At 37.6% G+C, this 21,571-nt stretch overlaps 1 protein-coding gene across 2 annotated transcripts in view; it reads left to right on the top strand.

The window, feature by feature from the left end:
• The first annotated feature begins 240 nt into the window (after positions 1-240).
• Dnajc27 (DnaJ heat shock protein family (Hsp40) member C27) overlaps positions 241-21,571 on the top strand; it is a 36,048-nt gene continuing 14,717 nt past the window's right edge. For both annotated transcript variants that reach the window (XM_076832710.2, XM_076832711.2), the window contains exons 1-3: positions 241-468; positions 11,265-11,347; positions 15,785-15,854. In XM_076832710.2, coding sequence (XP_076688825.1) covers positions 382-468; positions 11,265-11,347; positions 15,785-15,854 — 240 coding nt within the window. In that variant the 5' untranslated portion in view covers positions 241-381. The remainder of the gene's footprint in view (positions 469-11,264; positions 11,348-15,784; positions 15,855-21,571) is intronic.

Below are 21,571 nucleotides of genomic sequence, written 5' to 3'. Positions count from 1 at the left end.
GCCTCCTGTCCTGGCGCCCTGAAAACAAGGCGGCGCTCTCCCGCAGTGTAAACCCAGACGCCCCACGACGCCGCCCTCGCGTCAAGGGAGCCGGCTTGGCACGGTCGCCGGAGCCAGAAACCGGGTGACAGGAGCCGCGTCTCCGGGACCCGGCGATGACGTCAGCCGCCGCGCTCCAGCATCGCGAGACTCCCCTCTCCCTCCCCCGGCTCCCTGCCTCCCAACCGCCCGCGCCTGCTGCCAGGCAGCGGCGGGGATGGCGAGCCGTGGAGCCTGGCCGGTGACGAGAGCAGCGGCTCCGCCATTGGGCGGCGAGGCCTGAGGGACGGGCCAGCTTGGCGCACGAGGAGAGACTCAGGCGGCCCCGAGAGAGCCAGGGCAATGGAGGCCAACATGCCTAAGCGGAAGGAGCCTGGCAAGTCCCTCCGCATCAAAGTCATCTCCATGGGCAACGCCGAAGTGGGGAAAGTGAGTACCGGGCGCCGGGAGGGGCGGGACCGCGGCGAGCGGGGCGACGTTCTCATTGGCTGGGAAGGCGGCCACTCAACAGCCTGGGGCCCATCCTCTTCCCCGCCCCCGAGCAGGCCCAGCGCTCTCGAGAAGCGCCGGCCCCGCGAGGAAAACTATCATGACCTTTTTGACCTTTAGGTCGTCCCCTCCTTCACCGACGTCACTCTCCCTAAAGGTGTCTGGGGTGGCCTCTAACCCTTCAGTGTACCCCAAAGAGTGTCAGGAGGCCTGGGTGTTAATGTCGGCTGGTCTGCTCAGGTTCCAGACCAGCGTTCTGGGTGACCGGTCCAGCACCTGGAGGTGGAGAATAAAAGTTCTTGGGAGCCGATGGAACTTAGTGGGGTGCACCCGGAATCTACCTTCCCATCATAAACGAGCATAACCGAACCCAGATTTTCACAGGTGCACTGGGTGGTAAGGATCCCGACTTGTTTTTAATTTCCGGTCATCACGTCCATTCTCCCAAAGATGCCTCAGTTCCACCGCCTTTCTCTCTGCTGTCTGCTGAGTGTTAGACATAAACTCGCCATTGTATGGGAGAGGGAGAAACAGTGGTGATCACACGCCTTTCCCTAAATGAATTCTGTCCCTCTTCGCCCAAATTGTCTCTCCTGGTTAAGTGGGAGCTGTTGGTTAAAAACCACCCAAGGTCATCAAATCAGTGGCATGGGATTGGAACCCGAACTAGGTTCTAAATGCAGAAGCTGTTAAGGAGTGTAATTTGCAGGAGATGCTCAGGGAATGTTGATTAGTTTTATGTTTTTGTTTTCGTTGTTGTTTTCTATTCAGCATGATCCTGTACTACTTATGTGTCTCTGTGTACATAAGTATTAACAGCACTTACTGAGAGTCAACATTTGTTGAATGTTAACTATGTGCCAGGTGTTTAAAAGAAGAGAAAAACCTCTAGGGTATGTACTAAACTGCCTAAGTGAGCATATGTCACTTTGGTAATTTTACTATGCCTAATGGTGCAATATTAGAAGCATCCCCAAATGCCCAGTGTAACAACATTTATTTAACATTTTCCTAGATTTCTTAGCCAATGCAACTAGACAAGAGAAAGAAATATGTATTTACAATAACAACTGAAATAAAATGCCTAGGTCTAAACTTAAGAATAGGTAGGACCTACATGAAAGAATTATCCAAACTCTACAAAGGGACATAAAATTACTTTTGCAAATGGAAAGATACACTTTTCCCTTAGGTAGGCTACTCAATATATAGTGTATTGTTATTTAAAATAATCTACAAAAGTTGCTCAATTACAGTTAAATCATCAGTGAAGTTTCAGAACATCATAAAAAGTTACCAAAGCTTGGGTTGGCTCCTTGGTAGAGCACTTGCCTTGCATGCATGAGACCCTGGGTTCCATCCCAAGCACCTCATAAAAATAAAATAAATAAAAATAAAGATATTGTGTCCCTCTACAAGTAAAAATATAATTTTAAAAAGTCTCTAAAGCTCTTATGAAAAATTAAACATGAGAATAACCAAGAAAATTATGAAAATAGATATGAGAGAATAACTCTACTAGATATTTTTAAACATATTAAAGTTGCCAAACTTTTCCTGTTGAAACCAGAAAGGAAATATTGATACATAAGTGGAACAGAATAGAGTTCAGAAATACACTCAAACACAAAAGGAAATTCAGTTTTTGTTTACTGCATTGTACCATCATGAAAAAGTAGAGTCCATTTAATAATTCCTATTGGAACAACTGGCTATTATTTGGGGTGGGGTGGATTCCTACTGCATTTCTTTCTCAAAATAAATTTTAAATGGATTAAAAATTTAAGTATAACTTTTTAAAAATTTATTATTTTGTCTTAGTTATAAAAGTAGTACATACCTGCTTTTAAGAATTTGGAAAATAGAGAAATATAAACTGGTAAATAATTTTAAAGATAAAAATCAAGGGCTGGGGCTGTAGCTCAGGAGAGTGCTTGCCTCACATATATGAGGCACTAGGTTTGATCCTCAGCACCACATAAAAATAAATGAATAAATAAAGATATTATGTCCATCTACAACTAAAATTTTTTTTTGAAAAATCAAGATATACCCTATAAATAATCCTTCAATCAGAAAGCAAATCAAAACAAAAGAAAAAGTAAATGAAAAGCAATGAAAAAGAGAGACTCCAAGTCAAAACCTTAAGGATAAGACTAAAGCAATAGTAAAAGCCCTACAATGTCTTACTCATTTCTAAGGAAGAGAAAAACTGAGGGAACTTAGGGTTTCACAACTTTGTGAGTATACTAAAAACCACCAAACTGTATACATTAAAAAATGCAAATTTGGGGGCTGAGGTTGTGGCTCAGTGATAGAGCACTTGCCTAGCACAGGTGAGGAACTGGGTTCTATCCTTAATACCACATACAAATAAGTAAATAAAAATAAAGGTTAAATTCTTTAAAAAAATGTGAATTTTATAGTTTGTGAATTAATGCTCAATTAAAACTAGAGAAACTTAATACTTATGACATTAGGAGAAAAAACACAAAATTAACTGAAAGAGTTATTTAGAAAGACTAATGAAAAAGAAAAAGTCTTAAAATCTTCTTAAGAAAAATAGAGAAAGCAAAAAAATATTGCAAAATTTATACTGGAAGAGACTAAAAGAATGATCAGAGAATACTATATACAATTCTATGTGATTACATTTGAAAATGGATGATTTCCTGGCAAAGTACAAATTTCAAAAATTACAAAGTAGAAAATCCAATCTCTTTTCAGAAGAAATTTAAAGGCTTAAAGATTTACCATCCAAAAAGAGGTATCAGATGGTTTCACAGATGAGCTTTATTTAAGCTTTAAAAAACATGTAATTTTAATTATTTAAGTAATTCCAGAGCAAAAAAAAATAATTAGCACCCAATTTATTATATGAAGTTATAGTAATTTTAGCAAAACTTGATATTGTATCACATACACATAAAAATACAATATTTCTAAGTATCAACAAATAGAATTCAACAATATATCAAAAACCATTCATATTGACAAGGTTTATCCTAAGACTGCAAACATGGTTCAATATCAAGAACTTAAGGGGGTGGGTTTGTGGCTCAGTAGTAGAGCGCTTGCCTAGCATGTGTGAGGCACTGGGTTCAATCCTCAGCACCACATAAAAATAAATTACTAAAGGTACTGTGTCCATCTACAACTAAAAAATTATTTAAAAGAAAAAGAAAAATATAATTTGCTACATCAACAAATCAGTAGAGGAAAGCTGTATGATACTTTCAGTAGGATAGAAATATTTTATATACCCAGTAGTTGATTCTGATAAATAATCCTTAAAATCAGAATAAAATGAAACCTTTTTAAATATGATAAATAATATTTGTTATTAACCACCAACAAACATCATGTCAATTGGTAAAATACTAAGGCAATTTCCATTAAAAAGATACAAAAGAGAATACTTGCAATTATCCTTATTATTGAACACCATTTTAGAGTTTCTAGAGATATAATGAGAAAATGAAATAGGCAGTATAAATAGTCAAAGAGAAGGCTGGGGTATATAGCTCAGTAGTAGAGCATTTGCCTAGCATCCACAAGGTCCTGGGGCTCAATCCCCGGTACTGGGTGGGGGGGAATAGAGAGATATAAGTAAATAATCTTTTTGCTGATTATATTTTATATCTAGACTATCCAATTAAGCCTTTAACCTGATTTAGTTAATTAGAGAGTGTGGTAAGGTGACTAGATTTAAAAAAACACATAAAAATAAGTTATCTATATTAGCAATTAAATCTAAAAGTAGAAAAAGATATTCTGTTTACAATAATAAAACCTAAAACATGAGTAACAACATATGTAACAAGAAATATATAGTACTTACAGGAAAAAATTAAGATCTGAACCATGGGAAACCATGTTCTTTTACGGGAAGACCATATTATACTACCAGTTCTTCTAAATTTAGTATGCAAATTTAATGCAGTTCCAATTAAAATCTTAGCAAGTTATTGGGCCTTTTTTAAAATTATTTTTTAATTTTTAATTTTTTAGATATTTTTAGTTGTAGTTGTTGATGGACTTTTATTTTATTTATTTATTTTTATGTGGTGCTAAGCATTGAACCCAGTGCCTCACACATGCAAACATGTAGCTCTACCACTGAGCTACATCCTCAGCCCCTGGGCCTTTTTTTAAAAAGGGGATTATTTTTTTGGAGAATTATCCTAAAATTCGTAAGAAAAAAAATAATCAAAATATGTGAAAGAAAAAAATGGGGCTGGACAGTAGAAAGAGGGGAGTTTTCTTAGACAGTTGATATAGTCTAAAGCTAATCAAGAAAGCATGTATTAGCATAATCAAGACAAACCAGACAAGTGGAACAGAACAGAAAGTTCAGAAATAGATAGAAAATGTTAAAAGTGTTATCTTCACTAAATACAAAAGTAAACTACAAAAAATAAAAATAAAAAAAAAACTACAATGAACTTATGGTTTAAATATTTCAAAACAATAAAATTTTCAGAAGAAAATGTGAAAAAACATACAACCTTAGGGACATCTTTACAGCCGAGAAAGTAAACTCAGAAACCATTAAAAAAAAAAAAAAAAAAAAAATTGAAAGAGCGGATACCATGGTGTACAATTGTAAAACCAGTGGACCTGGGAGACTGAGGCAGGAAGATTGCAAGTTCAAGGCCAGCTTTAGCAATTTAGTGAGACCCTAAGCAACTTAGTGAGACCCTGTCTCCAAATTAAAAACAAAAAGGGCTGGGAATGTGGCTCAGCGGTAAAGTACCTCTGGGTTCAACCCCCACTACCAAAGGAAAGAGAGAGAGAGAGAGATTAAAAGAATGATTAGAAAATACTACATAAATTTAATATAATTTTTTGTATTTAGTACTGTAAATATGAATAATAATATAGTATTACATATAAATAATAAAAGCAAAATAATAATACCTATTAAAAAGTTAAAAGATTTGAATCAAAGTGTGAAATATGATATATCAAGAACTATGTAATGTTTTGAACAACCTACAATAAAAATTAATTAAAAAAAAAAAAAGAAGAAAAAAAAAAAAGTTAAAAGACAACATCCTATGGCATATATTTGTAACTCATATGTCACACAAAAAGTTAATTATATATAATGTCCCAAACCAGAAAAACTGATAAGGAAAAAATGCATAACCCCATAGAAACATGGAAAGGGAGTATGAACTGGACAATACACAGAAGAGGAAATCCAAACATTCAATAAGTACATGAAAGATACAGAGCTTCATTTTTAGTCAGCAAAATGCAAATTAAAGTAACAATGACATTACTTGTCACTAACCAGTTTGGCAGTCATTAACAGATGATAGCATCTAAACTGGCAGGAGAAGAGGGTACCTGCATACTACTTTTAGAAATAAACCTTTTGGGGCTGGGGCTATAGCTCAGTGGTAGAGAGCTTGCCTAGCACATTTGAGGCACTGGGTTTGATTCTCAGCACCACATAAAAATAAATAAATAAAGATATTGTGTCCATCTACAACTAAAAATATTTAAAAGAAAGAAAGAAACCTTTTGAAGAGCAACTGGCAGTAGCTACTAAAATAAAAGAAGCGTTCTTCAACCCAGCAGTTCTACTTCTGCAAATCTATTCCACAGAAATTAAAGTGCTCCTTTTAAAGCACATGTATACACAAAGCATTTATTGTAATATTATAGCAGAGAAAAAGACTGAAAGCAGTGAATTTTTTATTAAATACTTATATATCATGGATTATTATGCAATCATGAAAAAAGTGAGTTGGAACTGTCAGTTAACGTGGAGAGATTAACATAGTTTATTCTTCTTAAGACAGAAAAACAAACTGCAGAATATATGCAGTACTGTATAATGTGGGTATTTTTTACTGCAAGTAAGAGGAACCCAAGGCAAATATTTACTTACCATAATTGGAAATCTAGAAGTAGGGCAAGCTTCAGAGTGAGTTGATACACAGACTCAGTACCATTAGGGGCCCAGGCCATTCTCATCCTTGTGCCAACAGCATTGCTGGATTTATCTTAATGCTGATTCCCCACAGTCAAAAGGTGACCTCCCACAGCAACTGGGGTATCTTACTATTTTTTTCATATTCTATGAGAATAACAGTGACTTTTCTTTCCAGAAGTCCTGAGCCAACCAAGGTTTTAAGACCAAGGAGAAAGATTTGAAAGTTTGTTATCTTGGGAAGTGGAATAGAGAATTTGAGAAGAAATAAACAAAAGACTGAAGGGAGTGGGGGGTGTCCATAAAACAGTTTATAAGATATGTTCCCATCCATGAAAATAAAATATATACCTGCAATAGGTCGAATCTTTTGAAGTTGCAGACATTTGAATTTTTTTTTTTTAACCTTAAAAATGGCAATTTAGGGCTGGGCTTGTGGCTCAGTGATAGAGTACTTTCCTCACATGGGTGAGTCACTGGGTTTGATTCTCAGAACTGCATATAAGTAAACGAATAAAATAAAGGTCCATCAACAATTAAAATATATATATATATTTTTTAAATGGCAGTTTAATATGGTTTAAGCTAACACATAAAGTGTTTGAGCCACGTGTGTGGCAAACACCTAGCTACTTAGGAAGCTGAGGCAGGAGGATCACTTGAGCCCAGGCGTTCAGAAAGACCCCATCTCAAAAACAAAAAGAAATGTTGGAAAAAGTAGTTATCAACATGTTTTTGATCATTATCTCAGAGTAGTGGGTTTTGAGAGCTTTTTTTAATATTATTTTTTAATTGCAGTTGGACACAATACCTTTATTTTATTTTAGTTTTGTTTATGTGATGCTGAGGATCCAAACCAGGTCCTCGAATGTGCTAGGTGAGCGGTCTACTGCTGAGCCACAATCCCAGTCCCTTAAGAGGTTTTTTGTTTTGATAGAATATCTTTAATTAATTTATTTATTTTTATGTGGTGCTGAGGATTGAACCCAGGGCCTCATCCATGCTAGGCAAGCACTCTACCACTGAGCCACAACCCCAGCCCCCAATCTTCCTTAAACATTTCTATACTATTTGGATTTTTTTATAATAAGCATATATGCCCTCTGAGCCTGTTTTTGTGGATCATGACTAGCTGTGTTTCTGCTGAAGTCTCATTAGATCTTGAACACAGTTGTGAGAGAGAAATAGAAAATGTATACATTTCATATCAAGTGTTCTGCCCCACTGGGAATATCATCTCCAGCCTTAGAGATTTACCTTAAAAACTTTAGATAGAGCATTTGTGGGGTTAAAACTCAAACTTCTGCCCTAAATTTTGGTTTTCTATTCAGGTAAAACTTGGGCAGTTTTGCAAAACATGCTTAATAGGTTGAATCAGGCTGTAACCATGTCAGATTATTATTATTTCTTAATATATTACCTCAGAATTAACATGGTATGAGAAAAGAGATGAGGTCACAGATAAATAGCATGTTAGGAAACAAGATCCTAAAAAATATTGAGAAGTGGCCTGTGGTTTGGGGGTAGTTGTCTGCCCGTGTAGGAAGTTGAATTGAATATAAACAAAGATCACAGAGAAATCTCAAGTTTCCCTCAGAGAGGATTAGGCCCTTAGGAATCCTTCTTTTCTTCCCAAAAGATTAAACAATTAAGAAAAATATAAAGCTTTATTATATCACCGAGCTACAATTAAAGTACAATTCACTTATTTAAAGTGTACATTGGGGGCTGGGGATGTGGCTCAAGCGGTAGCACGCTCACCTGGAATGCGTGCGGCCCGGGTTCGATCCTCAGCACCACGTACAAAACAAAGATGTTGTGCCCGCCGATAACTAAAAAATAAATATTAAAATTCTCTCTCTCTACCTCTCTCTTTCTTTAAAAAAAAAATAAATAAATAAAAAATAAAGTGTACAGTGGGCTGGGCGTGGTGGCACAAGTTTATAATCCCAGCTACTACCAAGGCTGAAGCAGGAAGATCGAAAGTTCAAGGCCAGCCTGAGCAACTTAGTGAGACCCTATCTCAAAATAAAAAAATTAAAAGATCTGGGATGCAGTTTAGTGGTAGGGCACTCCTGGGTTCAATTCCCAGTACCATTAAGGAATTTTTTAAAAAATTAATTAAAAAATAAAGTGTATATTCACAAAGTTATGCAGCTGTTACTACAATCAATTATAGAACATTTTCATCATTCCCTATAAAAACCACATAGCAATTAACAGTCCACCCCATTACCCCTGACTCCCAAGCTGAGGCCACCACTCATGTTCTTCCTGCTTACATGGATTTGCCTGTTCTGAACTTTCTCATAAATGGAATCAATAGTGGTCCTTTATGACAAGCTTCTTTTACTCAGCATGTCATTGATAAGGCTCATGTGTGTGGTAGCATGTGTCAATACTTCCTGTCTTCAGGAAGGATTTAAACAGAGAAAAAAGTATTTCCTTGTGTGGATATAACACATTTTATTTATCCCTTTGGTTTTTTGTTTTTTTTTTTGTTTTTGTTTTTTTATTTTACTTTTCAGGTACTGTAAATAATGATAATGTGAACATTCAAGTTTGTATTACAAACTTTTATGTGAGAGGGGAAATGTGTTTAATCTTACTCAGATAAAGTGCCATTTTTAATACATTGGAAAGTAAAATGTTAGGTTCTCATTACATTATCTTATAACATCCCAGAATTCTTATGGCACTTAAGACAACTGTAATTTAGAAGCTTACATGTATAATTATTTACTGCTACCTGTTTACAGAACACTGCAAGCTCCTTACAGGTAGAAACTCGATCCTGTCTTCACATCCCAGCACCTAACTCCATATCCAGCACAGGTGGTCATAAACTCATTATTTGTCTAATGAGTGAATATATACTTTTTTGTATAGATTAAGAAGATTATTTTGTTTTTAATTCGGTCAGATCACTGTCTCTGTGTTATCACAGCATAAAAGCTTTATTTATGCTTTTATTTTGTTGATTAATACCATATGTTATCATTTGAACCTGTCACTATTCGATATCGATATGCTATTTTGGGGAAACTTATTCAAGTAAATCAGTTTGGCTGCACAGTTTTGTTTTGTATTTATTTAATTTTATCTATTTCCCCTGTATTTATGTTATCTAACTTAGCTTATAAGATCCTAAGGAACAGGACCCTATCTCCTTGTATTATAGGAATGATTATTAATATTGTTATTTAAATGTGTAACTTTATAAACAGTTTAGTTAACAGACTAGTGTTAAAGGATTTTCTGGTCTCTGAAGCTCATGAATAATTTTTTAAGGCTTTATTTATTTTTCTAGGCTCTTGTGAGAGAAAACATTTGAGAAGTACCTACAAGCTATAAAGCATTTTAAATAGTGTATCCTTGGGGCTGGGAATGTGACTCAGTGTGGAGCACTTTCTAGCATGCATGAGGCCTGGGTCTCCATTCCCAGCATTGCAAAAGAAGAAAAAAAAAAAAGTATAGCTTCTTAGCAGTAACCACCTCAAAGAAATTTTTCCTTCAGTTCATAAGGAAATTTACATTGTAAATTAACCATTCATAATCAGAAATAGTCCAAGCTATTCTAGGATAATTGATGCTTGCTTATATTCATTTGGTGGTTTTTAAGCCTCTGTGAAAGGCACAGAGCTAGTTTCTGCAAAAGATAGAAGGATGATGCCTGCCTCGAGTAGTTCATTGCCTAGCTGAAGAGAGGAGGTAAACAGCCACCCTGAGAAGCTAGCTCACAGTGCGTGGCCATGTATGGCTGCTGGCATGTGCCAGAGGCCACATGTGTCCATCTGTAATAACTGAAATGTAAAGAGCAGAGGAGTTCAGATGCTCCTTGTGCATGTATAAAGGGGAGTTCAGTCACACCAGGGTGCTCGGAATTTGATCTGGGCCTTAAAGGATGAGTAAGGTTTGGGATGAAGGGGAGAAAGCTCATTACAAAGTGAAGGGAAAAGAACTAACAAAAGTCAGGAAGTTGGGTCCTGGGAGTTTTGCAGAAATGCAGAATTTATATGGAAGGATTTAAACACAGAAAACAGATGAGGGCCAGATTCTAGAGGACCTTGAATAAAGGACAAGAGAATGTGAAGTCAAACTCTTTTCACAGTGAGAAGCCACTGAAGGTTTTTGAATTAGAGAAGTGAAATGGTGTCAGTAGCGTGCGGTATCGACTGAAGTTGGGAAGGAAAGGGGGTAGAGAGACAGTAACGAATTTCCTATTGGCAGATGATGAGGACCAAAACCATACCAATGGGAATGGAATGAAAAGAAAGATGGAAGATCCATTCAAAAGATTAAGAAAGGCCCAGAATCAAATCTGACTTTAATGTTTTGATTCTTTGTGACTGGGAGAATAGGGACATTATTAAAATGTCAGCAGGATGAGCTGCTTTTATGTGAACATGCTGAATTTGGGACATGTTGAATTTGAAGGAACAGCAGGACATCTAAGTAGAAACCAGTTTGATAGAAACTGGAGATGTGGATCTGCTCTTGGGAAAGAAGTTGAGGCGGACATAGATATTTTGGTGGCGTTGAAAAGATCTTCAAAAGAAAAGAGCACAGGAGTGAGAGCAAAACTGAAAACACACCCATATTTAGTATTAAGACAAGAATTTAAAAATAAATTTTCTTTAAACTCTTTGATTTTGGCATGTTTCAGGAATAGTTTTGGCTTTTGAAAACACTTTCATAGTGGTGAATAAAGAAACTATAATGAAGAAATGTGCTTACTTTGTATATTTTCCTAGTGTGTATTTACAAGATTTATATATTTTTACCTTTTTAGAGCTGTATTATAAAGCGATACTGTGAGAAAAGATTTGTGTCTAAATACCTTGCAACAATTGGAATTGACTATGGAGTCACCAAGTAAGTATATTGTTTCCCTGGGCTTGTAATTTACCCAGAAATCTGGAACTCTTCCCAAAATGTTCCATATTTGCATGAATGCATTGATGCAGATATTCTTACAATAGAGACGTTGAAGATACATTGGGAAAGATAGCACTAAGATCTTTACATCCATGAGGCAATCAGTCATTCCTTCATGGAGCCACCATGTCAAGCATACTCTGTCCCACAGCCTTGGGACACAGTAGGGGGAGGACAGACAGTGACAAGCAAGTCATCACAGAGCCTAACTGGCAGGTGCAGCTGTTTAGGAAACACAAGCTGGTCCTGTCAGCCGGTGTGTTTTTAAATGTTTTGAAATATTCTAAAAAACATCTACGTATGTGGAAAATTATGTGTGAGGATTTGTTTGGAGGTAAATCAAAGAGTGGGTTGAGTTTGAGGAGAAAGGATAAAGTTAGCACGAGAGACACGGAATAGAATTGGGGTTGATAGCACAATCCCACACTTGACTCTTCACCCGTACTCAAGTGCGGCCCTCGTGCCTTCCTGCCTGTGTGACGTTATCATACTGTCCCCTAAGTATAAAAAACCCTGTTCCCATGAGATCTTCTGAACCCTCCTTTATAGGTCACTATCTTTTTGCAACTGAGACATCTTAAAGTTCTCTGTGCTATTTATGGTCCTTGCCCTAAATTGCCTTTTGTTATTATTATCTGTATATTTTTAATGCCTCTGCTAAATTATAAATGCCTGAGGAAGAGGTTATTAGTGTAAGTTCTCTCCAAGTGCCTGATGCAGTGTGTATACCTAGTAGGTGCTCAATAATTATTTATTATACATAAAGGATACATCTAAAGAGAAAATCTTCAGATTAGAATATGAAGGCAGTATTCAAAAAGGCAGACAAAACCCGTAGGGTATATATGTATAGCAAAATGTTGATTACATGAATGGCAGAGTTGAGCTTAGGTACGTTATTACACACCTTCATGTCTGTACAGTAGCTCAAGTAAGAGGTAAAGTAACTCAAGTAAGAGCTCTGTAAGGTTGTTACATCACCATTTATCACCTGGCAGCAGCAGAGGGTATTTCTGCAAGTTTTCTTTAAAGAATGAAAGTCATAGCACTTAGCTATGAAATGTATGAAGCTTTTCATTTGAAATCCACATTTTTTTTTCCTAGTTTACTTTTCCCTTCCCTACTTAAGGGCACAGGATTTCATCAGTGATATAAGATACCCTGTTTAAGGCAGCTTTGTTTTGTTCTATTTTGCTACCAGGAATTGAACCCAGGGGCACTTAGCCACTGAGCCACATCCCCAGCCTTTTTTTTTTTTTTTTTTTAAATTTTATTTAGAAATAAGGTCTCAAATAAGTTCTGAGGCTGGCTTTGAACTTGTGATGCTCCTGTCTCAGCCTCCCAAGCTGCTAAGATTACAGGCGTGTGCTATGGTGACTTTGTATTTAATCCATATAAGTTACTAGTTTACTTATCTAAGAAATGGAAATTACCATACTGTGCCAGAGAATTGCAGTTTATTTGACAAACTTCTGTTTCTTACTGAAATTTCTTTTGGAAAAGATGGTTGTCTCATGATGAATCAGACAGAAACCAACTCAAACCAACTCAAACAAAACCTGAAAGAAAAGGGTATTAGTCAATTCACATATTCCAGTTATAAGAATGACACAGTGAGGCCTCAGGGGAGGCTGGAACCAGAGACAGAATTTAGACAGATCATTTTACTACATCCCTCTCTCTCTCTCTCTCTCTCTCTCTCTCTCTCTCTCTCTGTTGCTTTAGTCTTTTAAGTGTGAGGCTTGTACACAGCTGCCAGTGGCTCTGAAGCTCACATATTTAATTTTATTTTTACAGAAGAACTAAAATTAATATCCCAAGTTTAAAAATCCCAGAGGAGAGGGCTGGAGGTGTACCTAGTGGTGGAGTGCTCACCGAGCATGCATGACATCTAGTGTGTTACTGAAAAGACATGATGACTCCCTGGGTTCTATCCCCAGTTCCATGGGGGGAAGTCGTCTCAGGGAAGGATTTGATTGGCCCCAGTGGAGCAGGTGCCTTCCCCCAGCTCAATGGAAAGGCATCTTAGCTTGGCCAGCAGAGTGGAAGCCATAGGAAGATGCAGAGCCATGTGCACCACAACTGGGAAAGGAAAGCCCGATGCTGTAGATAGCCATTCCTTCTTTCTGTTTTAATTTTGAAGCTTAATTTTAGTGTACTTAAAATTTATTTGTAGCCTTTGTGAAAAAGCAGATTCCTGGGGCCACTTCTTTTTTTTTTAAGAGAGAGAGAGAGAGAATTTTGATATTTATTTTTTAGTTTTTGGCGGACACAACATCTTTGTTTGTATGTGGTGCTGAGGATTGAACCCGGGCCGCATGCATGCCAGGCGAGCGCGCTACCGCTTGAGCCACATCCCCAGCCCCTGGGACCACTTCTAAGATTCTGATTCACCGGGTCTGAGGTTGGATGCAGGAATCTGCGTTTTTAGCACCCCTCCTGTAATTTTGAGGCGGGTGTTTTAAGACCACACTGAGGCAATCACTGCCTTGAGATAATAAATTACCATTTTTCTAAAGTAATTTCCTCCTCTGGCTTCCAAATTAAGTTGACCTCTTTAGAGTTTCAGTGTATAAAGACTTTTTTGTTACTTCTTGACTTTATGGGCTTTATGGGTTGTATCCCTGCTCAGTTACTATGTTTTTACAGTAAGAATTTTAAAAATATAAACTATGCCAGATCTTCCCCCGAAGCTTTAAGTTCTAGTACTGTTTTGCACTCTGCCTCTGAGCTACTGCCCAGCCCTATTAGGGTTTTCTTTCCTCATTCTCTCTTTTGCAAGATGGATCCTGATTTCACAGGTGTTAAAGTGAAAACAGGCACCTTAGAACTGATGAAAAGCTATGAGCCTTCAGGAGCAAAGAAACATGATAAGACACTTAGTGGCTAGTTTGATTTAAACATACAGGTAATATAAAATATGAAACAGGGGGCTACAGCTGTAGCTCAGCAGTAGAGTGCCTGCCTCGCACGTATGAGGCGCTGGGTTTGATTCTCAGCACCACATACAAATAAGTAAATAAAATAAAGGTACAACAACAACTAAAATATACTTAAAAAACATGAAACAACTGTAGGAATTATGGTTTCAGAACAGAAAGTGAGTGTTATAAATTTAGACTAGGGAATAATAATAAATAAATAAACCAGGAGGCAGTGTAGGGACAATGAGAGCGAGTGCTGAGGGCCTTGTGTTCCCTAGCAGCCCTGTCAAAATTCTAACCCTGAAACAGGTTACTTTATGGGGCTGGGGTGGAAGACAGTTTTTTCTAAGATACTTGGCTGGAGTAGAGTAGTAATGACTTCAATCTGTTTATTTACTGTTTTTAATTTCTATTCTTAACTTAGAAGGATCTTTTAGGAAATTTTGTGTTGAAACATTTATATTTAAAGTTCAGTAATTCCTTTCAGTTCATTAAAGTTTCTTTTGTTTATGTTAAATTCAGTTAAAAAGTAAATTTTATATATTTTTATAATAGCATAATTTCATTTTTATAAGGGTATTTATGTTTATCAATCTTATCTATGCATAGAAAGAAGTCTGGGTTGTATATCTATGTTAATGAAGGTTATTCTGGGTGATAGGGCTTGGTGTGACTTTTAATGTTCATCTTTCTATTTTTCCTTAATGTTTGAATTATTTATAATATTCATTCATGATTTTCCAATAGTGTTTTTTTCTTTTAAAAAGACTAGAATGTACTATGATATTAACTAATTAATTTTATTATGAATGATTATTGTTTCTCACTTTATTCTTTGTTTTCAAATTTGTTTCTGAAAACAAATTAACTATTACTGTTGCTCAAATGAAGATCACACAAAACTTAAACATACATCATTAATGTTTGCAACTCTGCTGCATGTTAACCAAGTATAACCAGTAATAATTAAGATGTCTCTTACTAAGTGAACTAAATCTCCTTGTTTTCCTTCATCTTAGTTGTACTTATCCTAAATTGATTTTTTTTTTTTTTTTTTTTTTTTTTTTTTAAGATTGAAGGGAGTAGGATATATTCAAGTGTGAAGAATAGAAACAGAACTCTTGCAGGGGCAGGAGGGGATGCTGATAGGGGTTGGCCACAAATTGATTTTTCTTAAAATCACAGCAGTAGCCAATATTTCTTGGTTCAGGGATGTGGCTTGAGATGAAGTGAAGGTGAGGGTATTTGCTCCAGGTGGAGTCAGAAGGTAGGGTCATCTGCCAGGTTCCTGGCTCCTGTTATACAAATGATCTGGAATTAGGAAGGAGACAAAGAAAGCCTCTTTCAAATTTCACACAGATATCCTTTTAAAATTCATAAATGACATAAATGATACTAAAGTGAATGCAGAAATCATGATCTTTGGAATTATTTCATTTGATTGTTTTAGAGTACAAGTCAGAGACAGAGAGATCAAAGTCAACATCTTTGATATGGCTGGACATCCCTTCTTCTACGAGGTAAGAAAGTTTGAGAAAACTTTATCCAGTATTGTCAGTGGGTTTGTCGAAAGATCCAGAATTATTTAAAACAACCAATACTTGAATTATGAATAATATTGGGTAAATTTTGCTCATATTTGTGGCCTTATCCTTAACTTAATAAACACCTGTTGATTTTTTATGCTATGCTCTTAAATAGGGAGAGGAAATTTTATTGCTAATGTTTCAGACATTTAAGTAGCTAAGACATTTCAACCTCAAAGGGCTTTTGCTTTTCATATCTCAATCCAGAATTCGCGAGTATTAATGACATTCACACTTGGACTTAAGAACTGCGATGTCACCCCTTTCACAGTTGGCTCTAGCATGGTCTTTTGACCTCTACTGGTCATTGCATTTTTTTTCTCCAAAAGAACTCAACTTGGTTTACTTTCCTGTTTTTCAGTCCCAAGTGGCTTCACACGGAGTTTCCTGGCCCTTCCCTTTGGGTGGGCTTTTTCATTGTTCCTAAGGAGGCTCTTTGCTCTTTTCTGATTTGGCCATTTCACTTCTGCTCTTCTTATTATTATTTCTTTTCTTCTGCTTGCTTTGGTTTTATTTTGCTCTTTTTGTTCTGGGTTCTTAAGGTAGAAAACTAGATTATTGATTTGAGACTTTCTTCTTTTCTTTAGGTACATTTGGTGCTACAGGTTTCCCTCTCAGTACCGCCTTAACTGTGTCCACAAGTGTTTAGATATTGTGTTTTCATTTTCATTTAATTCACTGGATTTCTTTGAGTTTATTCTATTTGGAGTTTTCAAACCTTCTTAAGTCTGTAGGTTTGTCTTTTGCCACATTTGAATATTCTCAGCCACTTTTTCTTTCTGTTTAAAAATTGTTTTTGAGGCAGGCATGGTAGCACTGGCATACCTGTGATCCTAAGTACTAGAGGTTGAAGCAAGAGGATCACAAATTCAAAGCTAGTCTTGACAATATAAGTGAGACCTTTTCTCAAAACAAAAAATAAAAAGGGCTGGGGGTGTGGCCCAGTGGTAGAACACCCCTAGGTTCAATCCCCAGTGTGAAACATAATTTTTTTTTTTTTTGAGATGGGGTCTTGCTCTGGTGCCCAGGTTTTGAGCATGAAACTTTCCTGCCTCAGCCTCCTGCAAGCTGGAATCACAGCTACCGCACCCGCCTGGCTATGATTTCTTTGAGTCATTTCAGCCCCCTGTTTCTCCTCTCCTCCCTGGATTGTGATCTTTTGTTTTAGTTCAACAGGTCCTGGAGGTACTGTTCATTTTTTCTGTCTGATATTCAGATTTGGTCATTTTTATTATTCCACTTCCTACTTTACTTATTGTTCCTTGTCCCCTCCTATCAGCTATCGAGCCCAATCTCTAAGCTTTGAATTTACATTATTTTTCAGTTCTAAAATTTCTGCTCAGTCTTTCCTGGGGTGGTGGGTGGGAGACAATTTTCTTCTAAGGCATTTGGCTAGAGTAGATTAGTAAAGTCTTTTTATCTTGCCAAACTTCCCTTTTCCTGGTCCTTTGGTCAGAGAGATCAGGTTTTTGACTGGGCTTTTGTTTATCTGCACCTCTTGGCATTTTCAAGTTGTACTTCTGTTCCAAGGCTTAGGTATGTGAGGCAAAAAGGAAACCCAGAAAACTCACCATCATATCATTCTTCAGGTCCCAGGGCTCCTAGCTTGTCTGCTGCCTTCTCTCCATCTTTCAGAGGTTTTTAAAAATTTGCTTTATGTGTAATGTCAATACTTTTGCCTATACTTAGCAGCAAATAGAGAAATATATTCTACTTCATCTTGCCAGAGGAAACAGGATTTTTAATGGCTACATAATCTTCCAACTTTTGAATATTGCCAAATGTTTAGGTAAAATGACTTCCTTTTAAGTGTGAAGCTTCACAGAGGGTTATGTCCATTACACAAGTATAGAATATTATCAGTGCAAAAGGCCCAGAGCGCTCATTGGCTATAAGTTTGACAGAGATTCCAACTACCAAAAATGCTAATGTCAATCTTAGATTACACGAAAGTCATGTCAATGGAGAGTTAGGAGACGCCTCAGGAGTACTGTGGTTTGTACTCCTGCCCACTTTAGGATTTTGTTTTGTTTTGTTTTGTTTCTTGTATTCCTGATCAATAGCCACCATTCAATCACAGATACCTGTATGCCAGTTTTCATGCTGGATGCTGGAGACACACGGTGTCCCTCGTCCTCATGGAATGTAAATATGTTAGAGAAAACACTTGTTAAACAAATGACAGAGTGCTTGGGAGCACTTAAAACCTGGACTCAATCTATCCTGATGGTCAGGAAGTCCTGCTAAAGGATATAACATTCAAACCAAGAGCTGGTGGATACTTAAGTTATGTAGGAGGACATTCTGGGGAAGTATAATACCCAGCCCAGTTTTGAGTGGTGCAGAGGGTTTGGAGAATGAATATCTCTAATGACAGAGTCTCATTGCTTTGTGAACTAATCCTACCCAGAGTTAAAAACCCTAGATTGGCAATTTCTCCTTTGACTTTCACCATGATCCTGACCTTTCTTTGAAGAAATGTAGACCGAATTTGTACTTCTACAACAGAGCCTTTCTAATATTTGTGAGTTTCTTCTTCTTCAGGTAAAATATTTGTATTCCTGCCACAGCTAGATCTGAGTCTTCCTGGTGAGCATCCCTTGTAGACGATCGCTTGTTAGCTGATGTGGAACTGAGAACTAAGACAACATTTCAGATATTTTCTAACTAGTGAAACACTCTGTTTCTGTTACTTTCCATTATTAGACACTAGGCTCTTATTAATATAAACTGAAATTGCAATATTTTTTCCAGCAGTTTATAAAATAGAATTATAATTAATAGAAACTCCCTCGTATAACCAGTTCTGAAATACCTTTTTGCCAAAATAGCCATGATCTCTCGTTTTTTTGTCCAATAGTTGCTGTTGCTCAGATGCTCCTTTTAGACAAGCATTCATTTTCTTTCTAAGTTCCAAGCTGACCAGAATATACCCTTGGTCAGCACACACCTAGTAAGGTACCCACAGCCATGCCTGCGGTTCCTGGCTTCCTCAAATCCTTGGTGCCTGTCCTCCATGGAAGGCATTAGTCCTCTTGATTGGTTTCCCAAAGTGCCTGCTGAGACAGGACCATCTCTTAATGTGTGAGGTAGCAATCTCAGAGAGAAGAGTCAGAGGTTAGGGAATGGCGGGGCCTGCCTCTTACCACCAGCATTGCTTCCACTGGGGCCCACAACTGAGGTCTGGTTAAAGGGTATCACAGGAACATTCTAAGGCCTCAGTGATACTAGACTAAGCTTTCTCTAGCCTACCAGCCAGTTTGCCATCTCTGCTTTTAAGAACAAATTCCTATTCCCTTAGCATCCTATTTAAACTTTGGATATAGTGAGTGTGCCAGGTATAAGAATAGAAAGCGATTTTTGGGAGGCCAGAATAACAGAAGTGTATGGGACCATTGAAACATCTGCTTTGATCTTTTCATTTGACAGATGAAGAAACTAAGGCTGAGGATAATAAAACTTACTCAAGACTAGTAGGTGGCTTGCTGCTGAGCTCAGACTTGAACTTGAACTTGAGTCCCTTGAAACAGAAATCCATTGTACTTGTTTCAGTCTATTTTTACACACATACCTTTCTCTGGAGAGCATGACCTGCATTTGAAATTCTTTCTGTTTCCCTTGGCTTCTATCTTTGTTCTCTACTGAGGTATATCCAGCCATTCAATTAAAACAGTGTTTCAAACTCATATCTACTAGGCCCTGTGGGTGACCCAAGGATGGACACATCAAGATACAAGCCTTCCAGTTGCTGCAGTGTAGTGGAGAAGACTGCTAGATGAACTGCCATCTGTGAAAATGGCAGGAAGTGAATGATTCACTGTTAGAAGTACAAATGGCTGTGATATTCCAGGGGACATAGAAAGTACCTCTGTTCAGGAGGGCAGGGGGTGGCTGGTGTGCAAGATATGGCATTATAGCGAGACTTTGAAAGATTAAAGACACAGAGGTATCTGGTTCTTGATAGAGTTCACAAGGCCTAGGGTAGAATTAGATCATCTAGTGTGACTGTCACAGTAAGGTAAGAGGATAAGACTGAGAAGATTGGGGGAGAATTGACCAGAAATTTTTAACTTCATTTAAATGAGTTTGAACTTCAGAGAATTGGTAGCAGTGGGGAAATACCAAATGAATTTTGAGCCAGGGCTTTTAAAGATATATATGCAATATACTATATTGCTAGGAAAATTACTTAGAAGACTCTTAAAGTAGTGCAGTCAAGAGAGAATGTTGGAAGCAAGAATGGAAAGGAAGTGACAGGAGAATAAACATGGCACAGGTGACTTCTACTGGATTGTCCAAATCTGCTGAACAAAGAGAAGAGAAAGCATCAACGGTGGACACCAAACTTTCAACTCAAATGACTGAAAGAATGATGTGGGATTCATCATTGATGTCCAAGAGAAGGAAAAGCTTAAGAAAGAATGAGATGAAGAAATAAGTTGTCCCTGTTATACATATTGAATTGGAGATTCCAACAGGACGTTCAACTAGAAGAGTCCTGTACTAATTAGAAATGCAGGTCTGAAAGCCAATTTGAGAAGGCTCATCTTAGAGATTCTCACGGTTGAACCTGTACAAGCATTTGATATTGCTTAGAAGGAAGGAGTGAGAGAGAAAGGAAGAGGGCCCAGGATGGGATTTGGAAGGACTTGGTGATGAACTGGAGTGGGGCCAATGGGGAGGAAATGAATTGGTGAAAGAGAGTTTAAGAACCTGGAGAACGTAGTACATGAAGGCCAAGGCAGCAAGAGCTTCTGGAAAGAAGGAAGAGTCATCATTGGGTGCTGCGGAAGGGCTCAGGACCACCCTGCTGAGGGGAGAAGACTATTGCTTATTGCTTGTCATTTCAAATTCTTTTTGTTTTGAATGGAAAGGAAGTGACAGGAGAATAAAAACTGGTCTTCACTTCAGAGGATAGCTTCTTAGGTTCTGTAGATTTATAGACCTTATATTCCTGATCCAGGTATATGTCTGTGTATGGACATTCGTACCTGATGTGTGTAAGATACCTTCATTTCTTATTACACATCTAGTGTGGGTCTGGGTACATATTGGGATTTTGTGAAAAAAATGTTTATGGCCTCTTAAAAGGGTCTTCCTGGAATTTTAGCCTGAACCCCCTCCTTGCTCACCTAGCCTCTTATTGCTTCTGCTCTGTTAGTGTTGCCTGTATTTCATGCCACTTCTTCCTAGAGTTGTAGCTATGCCCCAGAAGCAAGTTGCCATTTCTAATGAAACACCACAGAAAAATCCAATAATGATGGACTAGGGCTGGGGCTCAGTGGTAGAGCACTTGCCTAGCATGTGTGAGGCCCTAGGTTCAATTCTCAGCACTGCATATAAATAAATAAAATAAAAGTCCATTGACAACTAAAAAAATATTTTTAAAAATTCAATAATGAATGCAAGGAAGAAAGGAAGAAGGTGAAGATACCCATTGTTTTCCAGGCACCCCTGTTAAGTACTCTGCCTTCATTATCTCATTTAATCCTCATAATAACCCTGTGAAGTAAGAGTATTATCCCCATTTTACAGATGAGGAAACTGAGACACAGAGAGGTTAAGTGACTTGCCCAAGATCACACAACTAGTAAGTAAGTGTGAACCCAGATCTATCTGCCTCCAGAGCCTGTGGTTTTGCCCTTATTATT

Source organism: Callospermophilus lateralis, chromosome 14 (genome assembly GCF_048772815.1).
Source record: "Callospermophilus lateralis isolate mCalLat2 chromosome 14, mCalLat2.hap1, whole genome shotgun sequence".
Classification (NCBI taxonomy): Eukaryota; Metazoa; Chordata; class Mammalia; order Rodentia; family Sciuridae; genus Callospermophilus; species Callospermophilus lateralis.
The sequence above is the reverse complement of the archived record's forward strand: the minus strand, read 5'-3'. Positions and strand labels throughout refer to the sequence as shown.